General features: G+C 42.6%; 1 protein-coding gene across 7 annotated transcripts in view; it reads left to right on the forward strand.

Moving 5' to 3' along the window:
• The window catches only part of nfat5b (nuclear factor of activated T cells 5b), a 52,722-nt gene that overhangs the window by 15,595 nt on the left and 24,130 nt on the right, over window positions 1–12,997 (forward strand). For 2 of the 7 annotated variants that reach the window (XM_042321027.1, XM_042321029.1), the window contains exon 2: window positions 12,869–12,997. In XM_042321027.1, the coding sequence (XP_042176961.1) occupies window positions 12,869–12,997 (129 nt within the window). Of the gene's footprint in view, window positions 1–4,381; window positions 4,509–6,214; window positions 6,263–6,497; window positions 6,607–12,866 lie in introns of those variants that run through there. The other 5 variants (XM_042321030.1, XM_042321031.1, XM_042321038.1 and 2 more) reach the window with 5 other exon arrangements.

Below are 12,997 nucleotides of genomic sequence, written 5' to 3' on the forward strand. Positions count from 1 at the left end.
CCAGGGGCACTGGTTAAGATTGATGGCATAATGAATTCCACCAAGTTTCAGGCAATTTTTGGCTGAGAATCTGGTTGCCTCTGCCAGAAGGCTGGGACTTGGCCGTAGGTGGACTTTCCAACAAGACAATGACCTAAAACATACCTCAAAATCCACACAGAAATGATTCTGTGACAACAAAATCAATGTTCTGCCATGGCCATCTCAGTCACCGGACCTCAATCCAATCGAAAACCCGTGGGTTGAGTTGAGGAGGGCAGTTGAGAAGCGCAAAGCCAAGAATGTGAAGAATCTTGAAAGGATCTGCAAAATCTCTCCAAATGTGTTCTATAACCTTGTCAAACATTACAGGAAAAGACTCCATGCTGTTATCCTTGCCAGAGGTGGTTGCACTAAGTACTAAATTAGGATAAATAAATCAAATAAAAGGAGTGCCAAAAATGATGAAACCTTGAATTTGGTGAAGTGTATTTTGTATTAAATAATTGTATGATTTTGGTTAGTTCCATTGAAACATTAATAAAGTACAGTATTTCTCACATGTTGGTATTTTTAGTTTCTCTCTATAAAAAATATAAACAATATAATTTAAAGTATTGTTTGTGCATTGCCAGTCAGGGGTGCCAGTAATTTTGGATCCCACTGTATAAATACTTACATTTTATTGCTGTTCCGTGTTACAAACATATTGCTCACCATATGTCTTCTGCAGAGGGACGAGAGAGCCATGAGAAAATGAATTTGATCAGTTGTGGCAATAAAAGTGCTCAAACCAAATTGGCTCCCTATTTAAAAACAAGATGGAGAACAAGCTATGAAGGAAAAATACTGGAACTTTGGTGCAACTAGCACAAAAATATTGCGATATTGTCAAAATGAAACGATACATCGTCCAAAATGATATCCCGATATGTAACTGTATGGATTTTTTTTCATCACTAGTCAGTGCAATTAATCTCTACGGTGCAGATACTCTCTGAGGTAAATGAACTCTAATTTCAGTGTTTTCTATGGCTGGTTGTTTTTCTGATTGTCCTGTTTGGGAGGCTGAGAAGCTAAAAGCTTGGCTTGGTGATGTCATGCAGTGAGTGTATTTGTGCGTACTGAGTGACCACAGGCCTCCTTGTTGCCTAAGCATGGTTTTCCCGCTGGCTGGAGAAATGCCTATGTGGGCACACTAAGCTCATTGTGAAGCAGCGTCCTTGTGAATATGGGGGAATGGGGGAATGGCAGTCCTGTGATGTGTCCTATGAATGAGACAAGCAGTAACAAGATAGATATTAGCAGATGGACCCGATTGTGACTGACAGCCTGATGGTATGCAATCGTACCGGTAAATTGACAGTTGATGAGTCGGATTAAATGATTGTCGTAATAGGTAAAGAAGGAAGTGTTTAAAATGGCTAAATAAAGGTTGGCAATAAATAGGTTTAGCTACTTAAGAATCATACTGCATGTTTATGGACTAAAATCTGTAGATCGGTGCGTGTATGTGTGTTCTCACTTCTCAAACTATGGCAGATTTCAGCTGTTCAGACAGAATGTGCATCGTCGTTTAATCTTTTTTTGCTACCCTCGCTCTCTCTGTTAAATATATTATCCACAGATATGGCTTCGTAGTGAATGTAATCACCATTAGCTAGTTCTCATAGTCTCTGAAAACTCAACAAATGATTGAGTTATTTCGAATTTAGTCATGGCAGCTGAGTTGTTTAGAGGTGCGTCCTGACGGCAACAAAAAAAAAATCAAATATATTCCAGATCACAGAAAATGACTAAAAATACTAGTTTCATAACAATTCATGATCACAAATCATGACGTTATGTTGGACCCATTTGCATTGAATAGATATTCTCAAACTAACAGCAGTGCCTATATGATGTCCTTCCATACAGGCGTGACATGCTGGAGTGATTCTGCTATGCAAATGTTGTTGATCAGTAGGCTACTATACGTCCCAAATAGAAGGGAAACAGATTGTCATCTGTAGCATCCACTGATCAGCTAAAACAAGCTCAATAACTCAATGCATGCACACACTCTTATTGAATATGCATTCACATGTATTGTGAGTAGGCCTATGCCATCTTAATTTACCCAGTTTATCAAGAGATTTACCATTCAAATAAAAAGTTATGAAGTTAGATTGGTAAAAAAAAAAAAGAATGCAAATGTATTGTTAGATTTTCTTTAATTGATGAATTAATGCATACATGGCTGTCTCTGGGAAATTTAATGAAATTGAATATCGGCCTAAAATACCAAATTAGTATGGACATTAGCCCTAAAAAATCCATATCGGTCGTTCTCTAAACAGAACATGCAACTCACAGATGCAACAGCATTCGTCCTTCTTACTGAATTCCGATGTGCAGTTTGAAGATGTTAGAATAACTGTCCACATAATGTTTCTCAGCCAACAAGATGAGTAACGAACAGCAAAATCTGTAGCCTATGTCAATCTACTATCCTCCATAGTAAAAAAGTTGACCTACTCTGTTGGTCAGCTTGTTGTTCTGTGCGAGAAAGAAATTCCAAACAGACTCTGGGACAGTTGTGCGACAACAGATCCCATATTCATACAACTAGTACATCAAAATAACTTTAAAAAGCATTGAGGCTGATGCAACAGATCAGAACTTTTGGCTTAAAATTATGTTAAACAATTATTTCTTAACATTATAGCTGTGTGGCAATGCACACACGTCAGTAGGCTATGCGTGAATGTTCCTTCCATAATGCAATTAGAGAGAAAACAACATGGTTATCAAAAGCACACTGCACATGCAAGTGGTTTCATGTGACAGAGATGAATGAAAATATCCATTAGAAATTTTGAGAGATGGGAGATCTAAAGATGCAGCAACAAACATGGGTTGCTAATATGACTAGGATTGTGCCTTAGGCTACTGGACAATGAAAGAAAGTTGAATTTGAAAAACCAATAGAACATGAGAGAAATCGGCTAATTGTTTCAGTGGCATATGGAGTTATTTTTTTAAATAATTGCCTCCTCGTTTATAGAAACGGATTTTGGCTCGGCTACTTTGAAGCAATGTAAAGACATGCCTCATGATATGAAGTAAAACGTTAAGGTTTCACACAATACGTATACGTTTTCAAAATGCATACTGCTTCCAGCTCTTGTGGTGGGATTATCTGAATCCTGCCCACTGTTGCCTAAGCACTTGAATGGCGAATGAGAAGCGCTCTTCAATTACCAGTTGAGAAATAAAAAATAGTATATATCTTTAAGCGTGACCATCAAATCTGTAGAATTGTTGCACAATGATTGGGCTAATAGAATCACGTTTCACTCCAGCAGCAACAGGATCTGTAGCAGCAGCTCTCGCACAGATCTTCCACTCAAATTACGCTCTGTATCTGTAAACTGTGCATGCGTGATAATTAAGAATCATAACAACTAACAAAAATTCACGCACAATTTAATTCCACAGTAGGGCTCACTGTGACTGGCTAGTTTATCCTGATGATGGTTGGTGGTGTTGTCTTGCGAACCAGTCGGAGGTAGGCCTAGTCTGATTCCAAGAAGTGGTCTCTGGTCACCGTGAGATTAGCTGGACAGAAACAGGAAGCAGGTCACGATCTCTGAGCCTTGCATGACACCAACGGCTGCCCTTAACCCAGGACCTGGCTGCCTTTCACAAACAAACACAGATGGAGAAAGAATAAAGAGTGAGAAGACCAAAGATGCATAGACGACACAGATCACATTCTGAGAGGTGATATGGGACCTGATAAAGATAATGCACAGTCTATAAATCAAACCTCTCAACTTACCTTGTGATGCGTTTCACTCAATGGTTAACAAACCTCGGCTAGTTTGTTTCTTCCCCTGTCATACTGAATGGAATAAATGACACACACTAGGAAGCACATGGAAGGGAAATTATAAACATCCACTCTGTTAACCCCTCTGTCCATGCACTGCTCTTGCATTGGTCTAAAATTGTCTTCTTTCATCTCAGTGTTAAGATATTGTTTGCGTGAGACGTTATGGCGCTGTACTAATGGTCAACCACACAGATACACACTGGACTGGTTGTGTGGAAAGAAGCCTGAAGTACATCTGCTCTCACCTAACCTCTACACTCCTCGTGACTCCTTCCAAACATTCTACTGCAACTGGTATATAAATCAAATATTGCCACTCATTAAGTAATTTATTTGAGCTATTTGCCCCAACAACATTGTTCCAAGTAGTACAGTGATTTGAAAATACAGATAAAATTGAGAATCCTCATCTTGTTCTTTGTGATCAAATTCACCTAAAATGTTCCTACGAAGCAGGAAGTGCACTGGACGCTGAGGGCATGGGCTCCTGTGTAAGTCACACATTGTGTTTTGTTTTTCTTTCAGGTGGTTGATTCCTCTCTGTCTCTGTGTGAAGAATAGATCTGCTCTGGGATTCAATTCCATGGAGAGCATTGTCATAAAACATTCATCAGTGGATGGTTTAGGTGACAGGACATGGCACAGGAAGTAGGTGAGAAGACCAGACCTGCTCTATTGGATTAATGAAGCCATTATGTTTTTTTCTCAGGTAGTGAGAGATTGTGACTAGTCTGGGGCTGAGGATGGTCACATTTGCATTTGGTTTCCGGTTTTCAGGTACCCTAGATGGAGATATGAATGTTCCTTTGGTTATGCACAGATAGAGACCCCAGTTCAGCTGTGTGGTGGGGCAATGTATTGGGAACCTGTAGGAGTTTCTTCTATGACTGGAACTGTGTGTGGGAGAGAACATAAAGTAATAGTTGTTTCTGTTGTGCTTTTAACCAAACTGTTTCCACAAGACTGTGACTGACACACATCATCACAGTGTCTTTGTTAGTCTTTTTTGCAATGTCCTTGTTGGAGGTGTGCTGGTGACCACATCTATAATGATGTCACTAGGCCGTGTGGTCCTTGTTTACACCTCTATTTGGGCAGCGGGCACAGCAGCAAGAGATGAGGGTTGATGATGGTACGGTGACATTGGTAACGCGCAGGCCAACTGTGCTATGAATTGAGCTTGCCCCCTAGATGTCAACACATGGAGGATGTGAACATTTACATTAATCCCTGACACCAGAGCTGGTGACCCCTCATATTTGTTCTCCACCACCCCTCCAGTTTTCCTGGAGAGAGTGAGAGGGGACAGATTTGCTGTTGGGTGATACAGATTTTATCACTGTTGTCAGGTTTGAATCATGCCTCTGTTAGGTTGGCCAAATTGAACCGAAGCATTTTAGATTGTCATAGTTGCCTTTGGGGAAACCATCCTTGGTGATATAGGTTACTGTAGTTGTCAGGCGCATTTGAATCATGCCTCTGTTAGGTTGGCCAAATTGAACCGAAGGGCATTGCAATGGTTGAGATTGTCATAGTTGCCTTTGGGGAAACCTTTTTGTTGTGGCTTGAGTGGACTCTTGGTGATATAGGTTACTGTTGGGTGTGAGAATCACAGTGGACAGGGTAGGCTAGGCCTACTTGTCAAATAAGTTTTGGTTGACATTTGTGGTGAATACTTTTAGCACTTATTTTTGTCACAACAATTTCACCATGTTTCAGTCATACATTTTATCAAGTCGCATGGGTGGCAACATCTTCCTTCCTGTTGAACAAATTTGAAACCACTTTTGACGTCATCATTCAACATTCCTCACTCAAAATCGTATTTTTCTGTGTCAATGTTTTACAAAGTAGGCCGGCCGGCCGTATGTGACTTGTGCTTCAATGGTTTGTGTTGGTTTGCCATTAGGAGTGTATTTTGCGAAGATGTTGAGTTCTCCCTCTGGGCTCATACCAGAGTAGCACCTGATTTGAATATAGAGTTGATTGATGGCTGCCCAGACCCTTTGACTGCTTTAGATGTCAGGGTAGGCCGTGGGTGGCGTTCAAAGATTTGAACGATTATTATAATTTTTTTTTTAACACGTGTGTGTTACCATTGCTTACTGAGATGATTCTGCAGTATTTACAGTAACTCTGGCAGTTGTTGAAATAGCCACCTGTAATATTAGGCTAACTTATTTAGGGATATATGTGTCTGTTTTTCTCCTCATTAGCTCAGGAGAAGAGACAACTCTCTTCTGGAAAGTGCCCCCATGTTCCCTGTTACTATGGTGTCAGTGGCAGCCCTCATGTAGGCTTGGTTGTAAACATATCAGGAGTGTTGTAAATAGCTCACTGCAGGTGCCAGCCCTCTGAATGTGTTTCTCCCTGCCTGTGTTGCACATCAGATGTGCTGCTGTGAAGGTAAGCCTATTCTTTATCCTTCCTAGTGTCTCTTCATTTAGTGTTGTCCCACCATAATGTAGCCTAGCCACCCTGCACCTTTATCCTACTTTGGCTGTTTGTGTTTTTCTCAATGGCCTCCATTTCTATTTGACAAGCTTCAAATGACAAGTTGAACAAGCTGATAGAAAAAGGTTGGTGAACACCATAACAAGACAAGTGGTGGGAGGGGAGGGGCACAGAAGGGGTGTTAACAGTCATTCGGCCAAAAGCACAGTGCCACGCCCCAGGTGCTAGGGCTAGTGAGAGCAAGCAGCAGGAATGTGAGGGAAATGAATGGGAGTGTAAGTCCTGCCTTTCCCATGGTGAGTGGTCTCTCTTTACACTTTTACTTCGACATAGAGTTGTGCAGTAAAAACTGAACACAAGGGTGGCACATGCTATGGGAACGATTTTTAACTGTGTGGATGTTTAGAGATCCACTTCGCTTGGATTTGCCTCTAAAGAAGTTGAATCTTTGAACAGTAGGCTACATGTGGCAGATCTTAGGCTTGGCAGAGTTGGGCTAAAGAAATTGTACCTGTATCTTAATTTGTACCCTATCATCATTGCATGTGTAGTAACAGCATTATTTATTTGAGAAATGGGATGGTGGCATCTTTCCCTTCATTCATTTTAGTTTAGAAGCAGATCAAATCAAATAATTGGCATCTTAAATCCAGTTTTGGAGCTGTGAACTGATTCACTTTCTGAACTGTGACGTCTGTCAGAATAGGAGAGGAAATTAAGTTATCCTCATTTTCAGTCTGACTTGATCAAATTCACAGAACAGCAAAACAGAGCGTATTAGAATGGAGGCAACACATGGTGTCAAGTCAATGTGTTTATTTAGCCAGTTAATGATATTGACCCTTGTTTTTCTTTTCCTCATGCGAAAGGAAAATCGTGTTTAGCGATGTGAAAAGAAAGCACTGTGCTCTGTTTGCGAGGGAGGAAACTATGCAGCAGAATAGGAATTTTCACTCTTTATAAAGTCCTGGGACTGTGGAAACACTAAAACAGGCCAGCCACTGATTCGAGAGCAGAGCTCTGAGAGCAGAGTACACACTTTCTGTCTGTGCGGTCTGCATTCTGTTTACTGGAAGGGCCCCGTGCAGAGTGCACATGTTCCCGCATGTGCCATCAGTGTGGCCAGGGAGGACTGGTAGAGGGACTGGTAAACGGAGTGGCAGACTCAGAGAATGGGAGAGAAAGTGTGTGTTTGTTTATGCCTTTCTTTTCTGAAGGGGTTACCTAACGTAGAAGCATTCAAACCACACCAGGTCCCCTTGTGCCGCTGCAACGTGAAGCAGGGATGAGGAGGCGGCGGACTTTGTCATTTTCAGGCCCCTCTGTGTGGGAAACTGTGCTTTCATCCAGAATGAGCCATGCTGTGGGACTCTCAAGGCCTGTGGGCTTGTTTCACTGCTTGCTTCCCAGGTTAGTCTGTAGTAGACAGCCAGCGGTAACAATGGGAGGGTTAAGTATCTGATACACACACCAAACCCCGGGACTCAGCTGCAAGTAATTAAAGCTGGCAGTTGACAGAGAGTCAGGCAACTGTAATGGTCACTGTAAGTTCATACCATAATATTTGGAAGATGAATAGGGTCTGGCAGTAAACGTGTTGTATTGTTGTTGACCTAAGGCTTTCTAGCTCCCCTCCCTCTGTCCTGTTCACCCTAATGGGGGAGTCCGAGGGAGACAGGCCCTCTGTAAATCCTGCTCTCTCTACTGTAATCACTTCTGAAATGCTACTTATTGACATGCGAGGGCTTTTGTTGTGACCTGCATAGTCTTGTTTTTTCCATAGAAGTCGTTTATCCCTGAGGTTTTACCGTCTCGGGTTTGAAAGTAAAAGATGGTTTCCTTCTCAGAGAACCCTCAGCAGGCCATTCATTTGATTCTAATTTGACACGACTGCATGGATTCATTCAGATCTGGTGTTGCAATCTCAATCATAAAGAGAAAAGTAGCTATTGAGCTTTTTGTCTTGTAAAATATATAAAGTATCAGCAGGGGCTTTACTAGGACACTAAAAGCAATCTATTCAAATGATAATTGGGATAGGGAATTTGGTGCTCAGTAGGACTTGTTTGTTTGGGCTGACGATGGCCCTATTCCCACTACGAGATATGAAGGTCTGAGGAGCGGGGTGGTGAAAGAAAATTCAACTTTTCAATTCACATTACATCCTTGCTTTACCTTTCGTAGTGGCAGGCAACACAACATTCTTTGTCCGCAGCTCAAATTTAACATAAATATCACAGTAGCCACTAGCCATAAAGCACGAACTATTCAACAATATCCAACTTTTCTTCTAAAACATATAACATTGTTGAATAATGCAACCAAACCATATTACACTCTTGAATAATACAAGAATTCACAAGCATGTATGTGCAGACAATTAAAGGGTTTGTTTTCTCGTCCATAGCCTACACTCGTTACATTTTAGCATAGAGTTGCTATAACGGCATGTTATAGCAAAGTTAGCCTATCAAAGCTGTTTTATATGGAAGCCCATAACTGCCACAAAAAAATAAAATTCCTCATGATTTGTCAATGTGCACAATTAGTCTGATCTTCAGTCTGATCAACTGTAGTCTACTGATAACAACCACAGCTGCAGGTAGCCTAGAGAAGCCTATGCGATTCCATCCCATCTGCGCCTGGCCAGGGGAAACATAACGTCATGTTGTTATAGCCTACACTGTGTATTTATAGTTGGGATATAACGATTCACCCGATTTTTCAGTTGTTTAACATCGGTCGGTGGACCTCAAAACGATCCAAATGTAGCATGCATAAGTCAGAAAATCGATTCAAACATTGCGAATCGCCGGTTCACTTTTTTTCTGTGACAACTGATGTGTCCTCTCATATATTGTCAAACTAGCCGTATAACTGTGTTGACAATCATTGATCTACAAGTCATTTTGCATGCCGAACAACCCCAGAGAATATCAGTAGCCTAGTCAAACTGAGCACTGTGCCCAGCTTTGCGTGCTGACCAACACGGGTTAGGCGGCCTGTCCCTGCAGGATCATGTACATCTGTGCGGCACCTTTAGCATTCAACTGCTAAAATGGCTTGCACGATATTAGGCTTTATTAGTTGATTGACAGCATACGTAATTTTCTAGATGGTTATCAATGTGCTGTTGAAAATGGTGTTTTACCGGAATAAAAGTAAGCTACCAGAGACTACTCTCAACTGGCTATACCTGCTGAACGGGGCTTACAATAGATTTTATTTCAGGGGCCTCCCAAGTGGCTCAGTGGTCTAAGGCACTTCATTGCACTAGAGATCCTGGTTCGAGTCCAGGCTCTGTCACAGCCGGCCTCGACAGAGAGACCCATGGGGCGGCGCACAATTGGCCCAGCGTCATCCGGGTTTGGGGAGGGTTGGATACCACGTAATTGGGGAGCAAGGGGTTAAAAAAGAAATAATAATAATAAGAAGAAGAAATATATATGATTTCAATTGTTCAGGTTTACCATCAGCAATCGTTTTGGTACTTTTGCTTTAAATGTCAAACGTTCAAACCAGTCGGTTTTGAGATGGGGTGAAATCCAAAGTTGCGCTATATTCATTGACTATGTCATAGCTAATTTGTAAACAATAAATATTGATACATTACTTGCCCAAACACTTAATCTGCAAAAATGACAAATTAATTAATGGGCACAATTGATTTCAGAACCAAAGTGGGGAGACAAAAAACATAAACTACATTGCCCCCCTAAATCTGATAGTGGTGGTAGATTTCTAGTCTCTCTTATGGCTCAGATCAGGCTCAGTGCAGCCGGCACCTACTGCGACAATTTCAGAATGTAACAGGCTGTTACTGCAATTTCAGGTAAAAACTCAATAAAACAAGTCTCAAATATTAGGAAAACGCCTATACATTTCAGCCGTTTCAAAAACATTGCTCTGGTATTGCCATTTATACTCTAGGAGTGTTGGCTCAATGAGACAATTCTGTTCGCACTGCCCTGCTTCAAGGGGGCAACTGTCGGGTGAGTGTCATGCGCTACCTCTGAAGTAAATCAAATCAAATCAAATTTTATTTGTCACATACACATGGTTAGCAGATGTTAATGCGAGTGTAGCGAAATGCTTGTGCTTCTAGTTCCGACAATGCAGTAATAACGAACAAGTAATCTAACTAACAATTCCAAAAAAACTACTGTCTTATACACAGTGTAAGGGGATAAAGAATATGTACATAAGGATATATGAATGAGTGATGGTACAGAGCAGCATAGGCAAGATACAGTAGATGATATCGAGTACAGTATATACATATGAGATGAGTATGTAAACCAAGTGGCATAGTTAAAGTGGCTAGTGATACATGTATTACATAAGGATGCAGTCGATGATATAGAGTACAGTATCTACGTATGCATATGAGATGAATAATGTAGGGTAAGTAACATTATATAAGGTAGCATTGTTTAAAGTGGCTAGTGATATATTTACATCATTTCCCATCAATTCCCATTATTAAAGTGGCTGGAGTAGAGTCAGTGTCATTGACAGTGTGTTGGCAGTAGCCACTCAATGTTAGTGGTGGCTGTTTAACAGTCTGATGGCCTTGAGATAGAAGCTGTTTTTCAGTCTCTCGGTCCCAGCTTTGATGCACCTGTACTGACCTCGCCTTCTGGATGACAGCGGGGTGAACAGGCAGTGGCTCGGGTGGTTGATGTCCTTGATGATCTTTATGGCCTTCCTGTAGCATCGGGTGGTGTAGGTGTCCTGGAGGGCAGGTAGTTTGCCCCCGGTGATGCGTTGTGCAGACCTCACTACCCTCTGGAGAGCCTTACGGTTGAGGGCGGTGCAGTTGCCATACCAGGCGGTGATACAGCCCGCCAGGATGCTCTCGATTGTGCATCTGTAGAAGTTTGTGAGTGCTTTTGGTGACAAGCCGAATTTCTTCAGCCTCCTGAGGTTGAAGAGGCGCTGCTGCGCCTTCCTCACGATGCTGTCTGTGTGAGTGGACCAATTCAGTTTGTCTGTGATGTGTATGCCGAGGAACTTAAAACTTGCTACCCTCTCCACTACTCTTCCATCGATGTGGATGGGGGGGTGTTCCCTCTGCTGTTTCCTGAAGTCCACAATCATCTCCTTAGTTTTGTTGACGTTGAGTGTGAGGTTATTTTCCTGACACCACACTCCGAGGGCCCTCACCTCCTCCCTGTAGGCCGTCTCGTCGTTGTTGGTAATCAAGCCTACCACTGTTGTGTCGTCCGCAAACTTGATGATTGAGTTGGAGGCGTGCATGGCCACGCAGTCGTGGGTGAACAGGGAGTACAGGAGAGGGCTCAGAACGCACCCTTGTGGGGCCCCAGTGTTGAGGATCAGCGGGGAGGAGATGTTGTTGCCTACCCTCACCACCTGGGGGCGGCCCGTCAGGAAGTCCAGAACCCAGTTGCACAGGGCGGGGTCGAGACCCAGGGTCTCGAGCTTGATGACGAGCTTGGAGGGTACTATGGTGTTGAATGCCGAGCTGTAGTCGATGAACAGCATTCTCACATAGGTATTCCTCTTGTCCAGATGGGTTAGGGCAGTGTGCAGTGTGGTTGAGATTGCATCGTCTGTGGACCTATTTGGGCGGTAAGCAAATTGGAGTGGGTCTAGGGTGTCAGGTAGGGTGGAGGTGATATGGTCCTTGACTAGTCTCTCAAAGCACTTCATGATGACGGATGTGAGTGCTACGGGGCGGTAGTCGAAGTAATATGTGTAACCAACGTTATATTAGTAAAAGTCTAGTAAGTGTGAAGAGACTCTATCTGCAGAACCATAGATAGTCCTATTGAATGGAGGAGTTGGATGTGTGAATGTTCTGGTCGTCATCACAAGTAGTGTAGCGCTTGAAGTCACCTCCCTCCACACCCGCTTTCCTCCAGTCCTCCTCAGCCCCTATTGTTTTCATTGTGGTGCTCATCAGCATACTTAACATGGCTCGGGGGGCATTGCGCTCTTGTTCCTCGAAATAGCTCCCTGACATTTTTCAGGGAGGGGGCCTAGCAAGACCTCCCAGTTCCCTGGCACAGGCACGTGGGGATGGGGGTTGGTAGGTGGTAGGGGCATCCGGGCAGCAGCTGATAGGCCAGGCTGTGGAGACATGGTAGGAATCTGGACTGGGTCTGTATTTATCACTATAGTGCATTTTATAAACTGCTAGGTCATTTTCCAGAGTGCTGGCCAGGCAGGATAATGCTCTGGGCCTGGTACAGGGACAGTGTCAACTGACAAAGGCATGCTGTACCATGTTTATGAAGGTTATTGTTTTCGTTGTTTAACATTTTCCTTGATGTTTATAAGGAGAGCCTATAAGTATAGGTGAAAGGAAAAAAAGAACCATACTCACAGAATTGTATTTTACAATTTTACTCAAATTTTGAAAAGGAGGAGCTTCAAATTTAAACTTGTCTTTAGATTTCTGAAAGAGCTTCATCTACAGTAAATCTGCTGACTTCTTTGTAAGTGCTCTCATGCTGTTAGATTATGAACAGCCTTTCAAGTCCTTACAAAGGGACTCGACTCATCTCCTGAACCCCCCCCCCTCTCTCTACACAGAATCAGTGTATGACCTTCTACCCAAAGAGCTGCAGCTGCCATCCTCCACTCAGCAAAACCCAACAGCAGCCATGAGCCAGAAGAGCGGTGGAGAGGCAGTTCCTCCTCCCTCAGCTGCCCTTGACTCAG

This window comes from Oncorhynchus tshawytscha, linkage group LG04, assembly GCF_018296145.1.
Source record: "Oncorhynchus tshawytscha isolate Ot180627B linkage group LG04, Otsh_v2.0, whole genome shotgun sequence".
Classification (NCBI taxonomy): Eukaryota; Metazoa; Chordata; class Actinopteri; order Salmoniformes; family Salmonidae; genus Oncorhynchus; species Oncorhynchus tshawytscha.